Source organism: Lingula anatina, chromosome 1 (genome assembly GCF_051362555.1).
Source record: "Lingula anatina isolate TDL-2025a chromosome 1, LinAna3.0, whole genome shotgun sequence".
Lineage (NCBI taxonomy): Eukaryota > Metazoa > Brachiopoda > Lingulata > Lingulida > Lingulidae > Lingula > Lingula anatina.
Genome location: NC_141767.1, coordinates 8904879 through 8919381, shown reverse-complemented (window position 1 = coordinate 8919381; position 14503 = coordinate 8904879). Strand labels below are relative to the sequence as shown.

Here is a 14503-nt window from a genome sequence, read left to right as displayed (position 1 = left end):
ATACTGCATATTTAAGAAAAAAGACAACAATACTGTGTGACGGTAAATTCTTTAAATCGTAGCATTGTTTAACAATACTATATTTTATTTCAAAATGCAACATTAATTTTATAGATTAACCAATTTATTATTAATCATACAATTAAAACCCAACTTGTTTAAAATTGCATTACATGTTAATTTGCACACACACACACACACACACACACACACTCATATATACTCATAAGAACCTAGATCTTATGATGCAAAAAATCTGCACCTTACATTTGCATGAGATCTTGTTAAAGCAATTAAAGAAAAGACTGCACCATAAATGTTCTATAAAAAGATACAACGGGTGTTCAATATGGCTCAAATGATAATCTTGGAAATTCAGCTGCAGTATAATGAGGTAAGACTGACTGCAAATGTACATCTACAATAACTGAATTAGTTGCAAGTATATAGATGCGTACGACGTATGCAATAACTACAACTTATACAGGTACTTGTATAGTGCATACATGTATATATTAGACCTTTTGTTAAGTATAAAACATCAAGAGACACAGTTGGTATAGTGGTATTGCTCATTTAAGTATTTTGATGACAGGTACATCTGATCTACAGTCAATAGGAATTCAAGCCTTAAACATCATTCAAGTACTCCAGAAAACTGCCAACAGATGGCAGTGAATTCACAGGGTGCCCAGTTGCGCTGCCACTGGCATGGCTACCAGATCCTTCCTCTACAATCTTCATGTGGGTTGACATGTCTATATCACTTGGAGCAAGTCTGGAGTGCTCTGTGGACTGTGTTTGTTGTGCAGAATTGTTCATATAGAAGGTGCCGTGGTCTGGAAAAGTATTGTTTGAATGCCTGTGATTTAGCAGTGATGGATGGTCCGCATGTGACATTGGTGGCTGGGTGGGATTGTGTGATAGTCTGTAAGGAACTTGATACTGGTGATTGTAACCATCTTCTTCAGTAACATATCTGGGATCATGCCTCACTGATGACATATTCACATGATGGGGGGACTCCTCTGATGTAGGCATATGATGAAGGAAATGAGAATTGTATACTGGCCAATGTCTGTTAGTTGTTGCATGTCCTCCTCCTCTTCCTCCTCCTTCTTGCTGGGGATCAGTGTTATAATGCCTATACTCCCCAACTGTTACATAGGACACTGAAGAAGGCTCCATGGTTTTCCAGTGGTAATGTGGAGAGGGAGATGGTGGTGGAGAAAGAGGCAAATGTGGTGGCACCTGTGCAAGAGTGTGAGGATGATGGGGCCAAAATTCAACCCCAAATTGAGGATGAGGTGGATGATGTTGATGAGGAGGAGAAGCATGATACCCCTGGGCCACCTGAGGGGTGGCATCATGTGGTTCATGAGGGTGCCCACCAAAGATGGCTGGAAATCCAACTGCTGCTGATCCAGCATGCCCATTTAAATGTGGCGCAACCTGAAAATGTCTGGCATGGTACCCTTGGTTTTCAAACACCTGGAATTCTGCTAAATTCCCTTGAGGAGGGGGAGGGTACAGGTGCATGCCATTATTCACTGGACTTTGAAGCTGGCCTGAGACTGGACCCACTGGGCCATTCTGCTGATGCAGAAGCATCCTTTGATCTGAGGACTGACTGACCATCCCTTGCATCTCCTTCTCCGTGGCTTTCCTTTTGATCTCCTCCATATGGTACTGCCTTTCCCTCTGGAAGTACTTGTGTGGCATGTGTGTGGATGGAAACACAGGAGAATGGCGCTCAGAGTTGGAGTGCCAGCTGGAAGGACATGTGCCATGTGGACTGTGTAGACTGTTGGCATCCTCCTCCCTCAAGCCTCCATATGGATGATACCTGGTCACTGCTCTAATGGTGTTGTGGCTCTGGTTGAGCTCCTGGTAGACATCAGTCCTGTCCCCCCACTGCTGGAGACTGGTGCTGTACATCAGGTCCTGGATGGCATATCTGGTCCTCAACATCACTTCTTGCTGAATGTATGTACTGTCCTCCTCTCTGAAATGGTGATTTGACATATTTTTCCAAATTAAGAAAATGAAACTAAGAAAAGTCATTTTATTCCTTATGTCTTAACTATATACTCATCACAAAACTAAATGTTTAATCAGTTCAATATTGTCAAGAACTAGGAACAGACAGCTAGGTTCTAGGAACAGACATCACAGCATTCTACTTAAAAAAATCACCTTGGGTTCATACCCTAGATAGGTTGAACACTAATTATATCATTTATTTGAACTACATACTTCAACCAAATACTACATATATTTTTGAGAAATAATGATTTCTTAGAGAAAAGAAAAAAATTGAGGGCAATCAATTTTATACCATTTTGATAACTGGTTTTTGTGTCCATTTTTTATCTTACCTGACAGGACAATGTGAGAAAACAACAGAATACTTCTTTGCATTCTTAAAGACAACCTTTCCTCTAGTATGGAGCCAGATCCAATTACCACTCTTGCACATGAATCGAAAATACATGGTTTGGATTTCTTGACTCTCTGTAACTAAAAAATAAATTAAAAATTTACTGTCATTTTTTCCCTTTTTTATGACACTCTTTTTTATAAACTGTTTGCTGAGAACTTTTTTTGATGGCCACTTAAGGGGCTAGAATATTATTAGAAAAAATCCAAGCCAACATCCAGGTAGAAATGGAATTTTGAAAGTTCATAAAAATACCTAAGCAGGTTGAAACAGTTAATGAGCAGACTATTTCTAGGTCTGATTGTAGCCAAAAATGGAGATGAATTGACATTTATGGTCAGTCTATCATCAACAGAATGAGTAATATCATTTTGTCACCTTGAAATGCAATTTGTTGTTGGCAGAAAGAAACAAAATTAACTTTTGATATTTTCAATTTTCTCTTAAAAAATAAACTAATAAATTAACTAATTAAATTACGCAAGGTATATGCAAGGATGACTGTTTTATAAATGAAATTTCTATAATTTTTTTCTAGTACAAGATTTCTTTAATGTCAGATATCATAGATAAAATGTACTGATCATAATTCAACATGGCATTTTTGTCATGAAAATATGTTATAAATATATGCTGATATATAGCATTGTATATATCAAGTAATTCAAAAAGTCATGCATTTACTTACATGCTTTGTGGCAAGCAATACAAGTGGCCAGATCCTCTGGATGCACAAAAGAGTAAAATGACTTCCCATCTATCTCCTCTGTGCTAAAACCTATCACATCCACAGATCTAAAAACCAATGATAAATGATTATTAATCTAAAAATAGACATTTCACAAATGACACAAAAATGCCACCTAGACCTTTCAATTAGAGAACAAGACCACAAACAAGGCCGTCAAGTTAAAATCCACTTGCTTTTGCAATAATAAATCTCACATAATACTGTTTCAGAAAATCACACAATATTGTTTCAGAAATCACCTAGAAAAAATTGACCTTAATTTTACAATAATAGCATTTGTTATACCCCAAAATATATGTAAAAATTCAAGAGATACTTGCTAGCTTACTTTTTATCAAGCTGTTTAAAAGTGAGATCCATTTCATGTTTACTCCAGAACACATTCTGCTTGAGATCACTCTCTGGGTCATTGCTGGACAGCATAAATGGACGACAGTATGCAAATACCACTTGACAAGAGGTACGAGTAGACTTCAAGGCATTGGGCAAGGAATGCATATGGCCGCTACAGTGCATTTTCTGGAGAAAATGATATGACATTGTTTTTTAGTGGTAGTATTTTCTGACAGCAGATGGTCAATCATTTATAAGAAACAATATGCAAAATATAAATTTAAACCAAATGAACACAATAATTTAAACTTACCCCATTTCTCTTTTCTATTTAAACAAAGTGACACCAAAATCCTTAATGTTTTTTTTTTAAAAGAGTCCTTACAGCTACTCACCAAATATCCAGTAGCAGTTCCATTAAAGCATTTCATTCTGCACAAAAAAGAAACTGCTTTAGGTGTTATATGTGGGGAATGGTCGTACTGCACTCTATTTATATTTTCTATTCCTTCATGTTGCATTTGCTGGATGTAGTTGCTAGACTGAAAAATCATTTATTCTTTCAACAGAAAACCGTGTTCCAAATAATACATATTCAGAATAACCTAATTCAATCTTATAATACTGACTTTTGACTTCTAGAAAGTGCCTACAGAAAAATGTCCACAATTAACTAGGATGCAAATATCATCATATATATGCCAGGTAAAATACATAAATTTCATTTCTATTTGATTGAATAACCTTTTCTTGTGGCTGGCATCTCGGGTCAATTATAGTTTGTTCGAGAACCATCTTGACTTCATGGTGATCATCTGGATGCACAATTCCATAGAGACACCTATGCATCAGATCAACCTAAAAGAGGACAATTTAAAAGAAAACATTGCCAAACATACTGTAAACTGCTCATACCAGCAAAGAAATTCATCAGCTGTGTTATGCACTCAAAGTTACCGTAACTTTTTTAATGAACAGCTAAACCTGATGAAGGCATCTTGTTACAAACTGAAATATTGAAGTAGTAACGACTCCCAAATTAAATGTTTTGAGAAACTGTATGTATTATAGTATTCTCCTTTTATTAATTTTTTCCTGAATAATTACACATTGGTATTAGCTCTTAATCTACTATGCAACAATTATTCAAAACAGCTTATTTATCATATGTTAGCATTTACTTGAGATTTAATACCTGGTTGAATCCTAAATTCTGTAGAATATTTTGGGATACATATAAAATGGTGCCATCTGAGGTTGCCACAAGTAGGAACCCATCCAGAAGCTAAAATGAAGGTACATCAAAAATTACAAATTAATGTAGGTATATCACAATGCACATGGGCCACCCGATAGCCACTGTCCAGCCGCAGTGCTGGCAAAACTGTGACCAGTATGATTACAGGTCACGTATGACATCCCTTTCAAATCTCTCTTTTGAGCACTGCAAGTGTAATTTATACCATTTAAAAATTCAGGAAATTTGTAATCTATTGCAAAGAAAAAAAAAACATGAAAATTGAACAATGGGAAGTATAGTTAATTTGATGCATTGGTTAGTGGTCAGTGATCACCGGTTTTTGACTGAAAAGTGAGGACACTTTGGGTGTAATATAGCAGTTAAAAACTTCCATATCTTTGTTGCTTGTAGGAATATTTTAAAACTTTGAAGAATTGCAATCAATTACCTTTCATGCAGAAGATATAAATAATATATTTTTCTGATCAGTTTGAATTTTTTTTCTGATATACCAAAATTAATACGATTCAAAATCTGTACTATTGTATTACACCAGAAAAAAAAAAAAAAAAAAAAAAAAACAGGATGACTTAAAATGTATCACATACACTGTAGTACTGTCTTCGTGTTACGACAAACTGATGGCACTGATGCTGAAAATAACATCATGTCAAGAATGAAGGCAACCCTGTATCAGAAAAAGGTAAACAACGGTGTAAATTCGCAAATCTGTCCCCATGCAAGATATGTCATGAAAAACTGTTGGTAGAGAGGAATGCTTGTTTTAAAAACTGTGTTGACAACTCGTTGTGGTCATTTAAGAGCATTCCTGTGGTAGCTCTTTCACCAAAACAGAGGATGAAGCACGTTTTGTTTCCACGTGTCCCACATGCTGATATAAAACTAGGTCATTGGTGGAACCTATCAAAACACAATGCGCTTGCTCAGACAGCGTTTCCGGCATTTTGACCTATTTAGTTTCTTCCTTCATGGGTACGCCGGGTTAATAATTTTATTCAAAATAACTTTACTTTGAATGTGATATAAGAATGGTTTATGCATTTATCATACACACTGTATCACCAGGAACCTGCAGAATCATGTATTCCTCCACGTTTGGACAAGAAATACAGAGAATTGACACCCAAAGAGAAAACGATCCTGTAAAACACGGAAGTGATCTTCGGACCGAACGTAAACAAAACTTGCACAGGGTTGCTCAACTAGTTCAGTCTGAATTTGCCTTTCGAAGGGCTGTCACAGGGAAAACACTAGATGATGACTTACTTAAGCTGAATAATGAAGGAACATTGCCTGAATTTGAACTTGGATACATCAGACTTCCTGTAGACGAGCCGTTTCAAAATGAAAAGATTGTTGTTTGGATGGCAGCTGTAAACTGTGGTTTCACAATGATTTGTGAGAAAAATGAAAATCGGTCTCTGGCAGAAAATGTCTTGAAGCTGTTGATAAGATACCTTCAGGAACACTTGAGGATACTTAATCAGCCGACTGAAGCAATGACTAAAGTAGACAAAATTGCAGTGGTTTTAGACATATTTTTACCAAGTGGACAATTGTTGTTTATGAACCGAAGACTTGTTAGACAATTTGAGAAAGACCTAGAATTAATTTCAAAGGGCTAACAACTTGTTTGTGTTAATTGTGCAATTTCTGTCAGAAATTACATTCATCTTATCTTTTAAATGAATGTTCATTCCAAAGCCGCTGTTTGATTTTCATTATGCTAAGATTATAACCTATTTGATAAGTATATTCTTTTTAAGTGGTGCATGACTTTCCCAACTGTTGTGTCACCACTTACAAGGTGTACAACTGTCAGTTGTAGAAGTGTGTTGATAAAGTTGAGTGCTATATTACATATTATTGCAAAAAGGCAGACTTTTTCAGTTGATCTGTGACACCATAAACCAGCCTTATCTGTATCTGCCATAAGCTGCTAAGATGACTACATTTATCAATATTTATAAATCACTTCAAGATAGAATTAATATCACAACTAGACATATTCTGTATACTTTGGACTCCATTAAGATAACTGTCTTTGCTTTCTGATGCCAGGGTTGATATTGATTGGTATTAATCAGCATGTGAAATGTGGATCTTATCTAAAGAGGAGGCTTATTGAAATACCAAAATAGCTAAATATCATTCCTTTATGCATCAGTTGTAGGTAAGATTATCAAATAAAATGGCTCAACTTTATAAGATATATTTACCTTTTTCTAAATGTGCCCTATAGTGCCAGATGTTAACAAATATAGTGATTCCACAAAAATAAATTCCTGTTGCTAGGGCACAGGAAATTGATCAAGAAAAAAAGGAAACGAGTAGATCAAATTTATCAATACGTCAGGTAGTCTGCTTTGCAAGTATATGATTGTTTACTGAAGTCATGTAATTTGGAATAATCCAGATTGATTGAATCTTGTATTAAAAAAATAGAATTTAACCTTCCCATTTATTGACAATCTGTCTTTACCGACTTTGAATAATCACTTCAGAATTGATCCCTGTTTATGGCATTTAAAAAATTTACAAAAACTTTATCCAGTAGCTTAAAAGTATCATATTTTACAACAAAAACTGAAGGCAGTAATCTGCCCACTTCTTGCTATAGACATACTAAGTTTTCTCCCGCGGATCGGCCAAAGCTATGTCATTACCAGGCTACCCAACTTCATGGCTACAATGTTTGGTCTATTGTTTGCTAAAATCTTTACTTCTTATCAACTCCCGGCTTAATGGAGTGTCATAACAATGATTATTAATGGAAGAAAAGTATGATTGTGTAGATCGGATGTTTAAATGGACAATATTATCTAATCTGTAGGATTGGAGGTTTACACCTTCAACAATTTCCATCGCTTACTAGGATATCTGGAACATCAATTTGCTTTTGGGGGACCATGGAGAGAGAAAGGGTTCTCTGCTACTTCAAGTGCTTTTAAAAACCTCTGGAATCTTATCAGAGATCGGTTGTAGATAAATGTCACTTTTTTGTCTGGTGTAGTTGATATAAATGACTCGTCAGAGCTCTTCTCACGTTTGCTGAATTATCAGTATCTAGAATGCTCGTCCTCTTCAACCACTCTTAAAGCAGAAAAATTCAAAAGGATTTCTCATTTTATTGTTTTCCAGTCGAATGGGTCTTCTTTTATTTGTACTGGTTAATCTTTCCTCCAGCCACCTCGCCCTTGGACCAATCCTCTAATCCTTCGTCATATCACACCCTATTATCAGTCACAAGTTTGTTGGCAAGTTATTAAATTTCGATTAGACGAAGAGGTCAAGAATTCATATCGCCAAACCTACCTGGTTGAGGAACTGCGCGTCAAAGATATCACGCATAATGGTGTCTTCTTCTGGTGGCTTTGATTCCAAATTATCAGTTGGATTTGGGTCACGGTCTACAAATCTTGCAGCTGAAAAACGCACAGGACTTGGCTTAACATTACATGCTTTTCTTTCTTTCTGTTACAAAATATGTTTAGTGTTATAACCATTTTTAATACAACTTTCATACTTACAGATTTATTTAAATCTAAATAAAAGTAATCGTTTGATCAATGTTTGCAAAATCAATTTTGAAACTAGAAATTAACAAATAACCCGTTTTGTACAACATATTCTATATCAGAATCTCCAAGAAATATGAACATGTGTTTGATTTAAGAATAGCTCCCTTCTTATGATTTTCAAGTTAGACGACCATAATTCAGGAAAAGCACTTTGAACAGTGGACAAATTTGCAGGTAGTGCGTTGTCGCAGAAAAAAATACCCTTCATACCTTTGAAGAATGCTTTCATTCGGAAACATGAGATGACCAGACGGAAGACAGTTTGGCTGTCCAGCTTTCTGTGCAGGGAAGTCTTGTCCAGCGGCAGCTGTGACTCCAGTGCTTTGATTTCCGTCCGTAGTTTATCACGATATCGCTTACTTTTAAAGCTACAAACAAATTACGACAAATAATTGATGTGGTTAATTAATCGAAATACTTACAGATTTTTGTTACAAAACTACGTGTATTACGTGCACATTTTAGAAAAATATATATTTACATAGGTATAAACTCTACTTCTTTCATTTTATTTTACATAAAAGTAAATGATCTGATGTTCGCATGATTTGTCGCATGTAATTTTTTATCGAGAGATAACGGAAAGAAAATGTTTATAAAATACCAAAGTTGACAATGAAATACCAAAATTAACTGCTCTGTTTGGGATGTTGTTGAATGAAATCCGTATATCCATGGTAATGTGAACGGAAACTGCCAATCAAACTGGTATCAATGCATTCAAAACACTGTCATCTTTAGTATTTTCAGTATACATAACAAATAGTGATATGAAATAAAGTGTCTATTTTCATTGCCATTTTGTAACGTGTAAAGTTTGAAAAACATTTAGTATTTGTGTAATTCTTTTAACAAACCAAAACGATACGTGCGGATGATTTATTTTTAATTAAGCAGTTTATGTCATTCACATTAAATACCCTGCACGCTTCAACCTCATCGTGTAGCATGTGTTGTCTTCACGGATGTGTTAGTCAATTCAATTTACACGCACGGCACTTTTTTCCACCTGAAGTTTATGGCGACTAAATCTAACAATACGATTATGAGCTTGAAATGATTCGTTCGTGTATTAAAACAATTGAACAATTCACACCCTAAGTGCGGGCTCGTGCGATTTGTACCAAGCTTAAGTTGGACAATCGCTCTTTATAAGCTATACACGAACACGCTACACAGATAATACCACGAGGAACTTTACACTTCGTGCAGATTAAGTTGTTTTGATCTTCTTGGAGTTATATGGTCATCTGAAACATACAATTGTAGCCAGTTCGTGAGAGTCAAACGATTGAAGAAGTTGGGAATTTGTGGACGAAATCTTCGTCATGGATTTCCGTGCACCTTTCTGATCGGACACCAGAAGAAAATAAGTGGATTTAAACATAACCAGCATTGTTTGGACACAATAAAGTTTACATACTTTATTGGTGAAGGTGCAGCCGTTCATATGACAGGAAAGGAATATCCTTATAAGGTAACAAAAAACTATTATTACAAATAATATAGAGTTTTGTCTTACCTATTGCATTTAAAGCAATTGTAGAATCATCAATTTCACTTTACATGCATACTTAATTTGAACGTTCTGTCCATAATATGTTTTAAGGCAAATGGTTACCTTTTAGTCGGACTTAACTGGTTTTTTGTTTTCCTGGTAATATCAGACAGCGAAGAAATGAAAAATTTGAGATAGAGAAATATGAAAGCATGATTAATTAAAAACCCAAACGTAGACAACGAGAAAAGTTTTGCAAAAAGAAACGATGATAATAATGATGAATTCACAAGCGTCATGAGAAGCGGTGGCGCCCGAAACCATGCGTTTGCACAGTCCTGTCATGCTAAATATTTTTTTTATAAAAAAGTTAAAACTTATGTAAAACTAAATATTTCTTTCACTATTTAGACATGATGCATATCATAACATATTAGTCGACGCATTTTATTTTTAACAGATCTTTTAGAAACAAGACAATTAAACCTTAGTTGTAAGAAAATTGCTTTTTACAGTTCGTCAAAACATACTAAAAATAACATGCTCCGTTTAATATCTCACTGTAAACCTCCTGCCGTTTATAGCATCACCTCGAGCCTCTCACTGGGTTAATGAATAAAAATAGCGTGAAATTTTAAAAAAGCATCGCAAAATGCCAATATACCATAATATCAAAAGAGAAAAACATCAACACGTCTCAAACAACATCTATATGAAACTGAATCAAGTTTTAAAAAATTGAAGATAATATAGTTTTCTCTATATATATATTCATTTGTAAAATACCAGTAGGCAGACGAATACATTGCCGTCAGCAGTCTAATTATTCTTGTTGCAGTGGTTTCACATAACCGTGTTATAGTCGCGTGTGATTTATAGTCAGTTTATAGCTATAGTGATTTATATTCAGATACATAAATTACTATGCAAACTATGTTCAAGCACAGCAATAATAGTAACACTGACAAATATATTGAAACATGTGGGGGTATAGCTCAGTGGTAGAGCATTCGACTGCAGATCGAGAGGTCCCCGGTTCAAATCCGGGTGCCCCCTGAAACTATTTTTCGATTGAAATCAAAGACGAGTTTTTTAGATAAACCAAACAGGTGAGGTGTGAGGTGTACTCCACATTAGCCGAAAATTTGTAAGACAAGTAGCAGTAGCCAATCAATTTAACCTGCAAGTATTTCGATTAATTAACCACATCATGCTTCAACTTAATCCCAATTTCCCATTTTTAGAAGTCACCAAAATCATCAAAGCCTCTAAAGAGGTCAAAAACGTATATAAGATACATTTTGGCAACTGTCGTATGAGAATATGTTGTGTTGTGTTGTCATCAAATTATAACTTTGAACAAGTAAAGGACAACATAAAAGTTTAAGTTCTTATAAAGTTATAGAAGGCAACTTACTTTGGAAAAAGAAAAGAAAAAGAAAAAATGTGTCTATTTCTTAATGCCGATAGTGTTAGTTTTTGATCAACTACATATATTTTGTCTTTATATTAATATTTCAGTTGATTTGTTGTTTGAAAGAAAAAAAAGAAAAGAAAAAGAAACGTGTGGTGAACAAGACAGTAAGGGATGTAAGGTATATGTATATAATGAAATATGATTTTGGACTTTTTTGCCTGAAATACTCCAAATAATTGCGGTAAACATGTTTATTTTTAATGACCTCCAAAGTGTTACGAGTGCGTTTACATTCCTATAATATGTTTCTTTTCAATCTAAAATTTTTTCAATCTAGGTTTTAAATCTTTTAGGTTAATTTTTTAATCGATTTCTATGTCCATGGGATGGAACTGATAGAGTATCGTACTTTATTGTCAAAACATATTTTTTTATTCCCCCTTAAAAAAAGTAATTATCATGATCATTTATACCTATTTTCAAGATAGTTTCTGTATTTTCTAAAGCTTTGTTGAATATCGTCTGTGAATAGAGTAAAATTTTTGTGTTGCTGTCTATTCTTAGTCTATATCGTTTACACTCAACGTATTTTAACATATTATTCTTGCTGTTTTGTTATAATAACAGGTGAGGCTCAAAATACGTGTTTGTTTAATGGTTCACTTAAATATTTTGATGAACTATGCCCAAACTGCGGTCAAACTAAAAAATAAACCCAAACATGTCTCTATTCTTTTTGGTTAAAAAGTTTTGAATCAATACAGTCAGATACAGAAAAAGTAACCTCATATAGTAACAGAAAACGTATCATTTGCTTGTTCTTAAAAAGCAGACCCAAATCCATTCGAAATTCTTGGCTGCTGTTATTCAGATATGAAATAATGGAAATGATAATTTGCTCATACAATAGGCTATACTGAATTTTTTGAAGTAAGTTATGGCCTATGTAAAACAAAATAAAAAACAGAGAGATAAAATAGTAACAAAATAGTAAAATATCATTACCTACCACACATACCTCGGGTCAATCTTAGGGATAGAGTTGCTGTCATCTTCGGCTGCGGTGTCGTCCTCTTGCTTAGGTACGGGGCTCTTTTTGCTAGGGCTACCATTCGATGCGAGATGGTTGGCCATTATTTTCGTTTCTTTTTCGCGCAGTAAATAAATTTAGTAGGTCTTCGTGTCGTCTACGTGAAATCCAAGCCGCATTTTTCAAAACCATTAAAATAACACAATGCGTTGAATATGATCGTAAAATAGAATCTTTGAAATGATTTCTAATTTGTATCAAACATTCATAAACTAATATGCGTATATGCTCATGTGTCCTAAACAGGAACCCACAGGTGTTGACGGCTAAACATTCAATTTGGCGTAGACCGTGTGTACCTTTGGAGTAAACTGGCGGATCACAACCAGATTAAAGTTGGCCACTTTGTTTAGAATTGACGTCTGCGCGATAATTTGAGATGTTTGACGAATACTGTGTCTAACTGTAGCCGTCCACAAAAATAACTCTCTTTTCTTGTTTGATTTCTCTCAGATTTTAATATGGCTTCTTGGACATTTAAAAGAAACTTCTAAACATTTGCTGTCGGATTCGAACCACAGCAGTTCCTCCTCGTTTCCGCCTTCCTTTGCGTCCAGTTGGAATATCAGTAAACGTCTTTATTGGGTATCTTCAGCTGTCATTGTCCTCCATTCAAATATTGAACCACACCGTACTGCCCGACTATGAAAGAATACCGTATGTTTCATAATATGCGCGGTTTTTAAAAAGCGGAAACTTTTGTTGCACCATGTAAGCGTCCTGTTAAAATTAGCCTGAAAAACTAACCCACTGTTTTAGCCGTAGAAATTGTCTCTTTTCTAATATGTGATGCGTTACTATATATTTTTTCGTTTGTTTTTATGTTGCAGTACCTTATTTGGTGACCTAAATTTGGAGAACATCGGGCCGGATCATCCGTCATAATCACTGGCCAAACAGTCAATATTCTCCGCCTCTTAAATCTCGGGAACAAAATAGAAGGCGCAAACATCGCGAATACACACTAGACTGTTCACAGGCAGAGATAAGAACATCTGTCAAAGAAGTTATGCTGACAATGTGGAGATGACAAAGACATCTTGACTGAAGTGGAAGAGAGAGAGAGAGAGAGAGAGAATTTGGAGGTTAACTTCATTTCAGTTTTGAATGTATGTTGTCTTTTTAATATGAAACGTTTTTTTGGTCAGAAATAAATTTGGTGTATTGTCTTTTGCGTTATCTTTATGTTAAACCTTTTATGTGACTGCTTTCCGGCAATCTGTATTATGTCAGTTTGGGTCTATTTTAATATTTAATTGGATGAAAGTTGAATACAAGAGACATTTTAATGTATAAAAATAAGATTTTTAAACATATATATATATATATATATATATATATATATATATATATATATATATATATATACTGGACAAAATATGTAAAGAAAAACCATGCCCTTTTTGCACAGACCAAGACAGGATGGAGGTTCGATCAAAATGAGTACATGAAAAATTTATATTTTGAGAGCAAATGAAACAGTAGCCATTTAATTGACCATCATGCTACTGTTGGTCTCCGGCCTTTTGGTGACTCAAAATATGTCATATTCAGGAGCGGATCCAGAGATATTTTCTGCCAGTTATCCAAATTATCTTTGTTGATCCATCCTCCATTTTCAACAGAAAAAAATAGATACCCGTCAATGTAAACTTTAAAATCTGACCGTTTTCTGGAAGACCCAGAAGACGGTTTCAATCAGTCCCTCATATTCTTTAAATAATATACCGTACCCATTTATATACTTTAAATTCATCTGTAAGATTAAGAGTGTAACATAATATATGCACAATTAAAAGGATCGTTTTTGGTACTTTGAGACCGAGGGAACGACCTACTAAGTCAGAAAGAAGTTGAGCTAAGGCAATTTTAAGTTTGAAAATAGCATTCGGTTATTTCAATTGTAACGAAGCTTGGCAAATGAAAATATTCGTATTGTAGCATTGAGAGTAAAATATTCCTAAGTTATGTAATAAAAAAGCCATTTAAAAAAAATCTCCCAAATTCTGCTAATCGGTGAACGGCATATTTAGCCACATACAAAATGCAAATTTAAAAAATCAAGGTAAGAGATATAAGGTACCGTTAAAAAAAGTAAAAATATGTTTTAAAAATATTTTGGTGACTAACAA

The 14503-nt window shown here is 34.7% G+C and overlaps 2 protein-coding genes and 1 non-coding gene across 4 annotated transcripts; 2 read left to right on the top strand and 1 right to left on the bottom strand.

The window, feature by feature from the left end:
- Positions 1 to 52: 52 nt before the first annotated feature.
- Positions 53 to 13203, bottom strand: LOC106158006 (uncharacterized). 2 transcript variants are annotated; one of them, XM_013533839.3, is made up of 10 exons: positions 12291 to 13203; positions 8577 to 8734; positions 8101 to 8210; positions 4720 to 4809; positions 4269 to 4382; positions 3920 to 4066; positions 3520 to 3710; positions 3129 to 3235; positions 2379 to 2520; positions 53 to 2005 (listed from the first exon to the last, which is right to left on the bottom strand). In XM_013533839.3, the coding sequence occupies exons 1-10, from the start codon at positions 12413 to 12415 to the stop codon at positions 631 to 633; spliced, it is 2559 nt and encodes an 852-aa protein (XP_013389293.3). In that variant the 5' UTR covers positions 12416 to 13203; the 3' UTR covers positions 53 to 630. The 2 variants fall into 2 exon arrangements, with proteins under 2 accessions (XP_013389293.3, XP_086852283.1); XM_086996157.1 differs by having other exon boundaries at positions 12300 to 13203.
- Positions 5703 to 6993, top strand: LOC106158008 (AP-5 complex subunit sigma-1). The gene has a single exon (XM_013533841.3). It carries the CDS (start codon positions 5814 to 5816, stop codon positions 6408 to 6410), a length of 597 nt encoding a protein of 198 aa, XP_013389295.3. The 5' UTR covers positions 5703 to 5813; the 3' UTR covers positions 6411 to 6993.
- On the top strand, positions 10849 to 10920 carry Trnac-gca (transfer RNA cysteine (anticodon GCA)). Its single transcript has one exon. It is a non-coding gene; the product is annotated as a tRNA-Cys (tRNA).
- Positions 13204 to 14503: the final 1300 nt, after the last annotated feature.

Excerpts from the sequence above, each read along its gene's own strand:
- LOC106158008 (XM_013533841.3), top strand. The coding sequence starts at position 5,814 with ATGGTTTATGCATTTATCATACACACTGTATCACCAGGAACCTGCAGA.
- LOC106158006 (XM_013533839.3), bottom strand. The coding sequence starts at position 12,415 with ATGGCCAACCATCTCGCATCGAATGGTAGCCCTAGCAAAAAGAGCCCC. Across the intron at positions 8,211-8,576 it reads AATGAAAGCATTCTTCAAAG|CTGCAAGATTTGTAGACCGT; the intron begins GTATGAAGGGTA and ends TGCGTTTTTCAG. Across the intron at positions 4,383-4,719 it reads AGAATTTAGGATTCAACCAG|GTTGATCTGATGCATAGGTG; the intron begins GTATTAAATCTC and ends GTCCTCTTTTAG.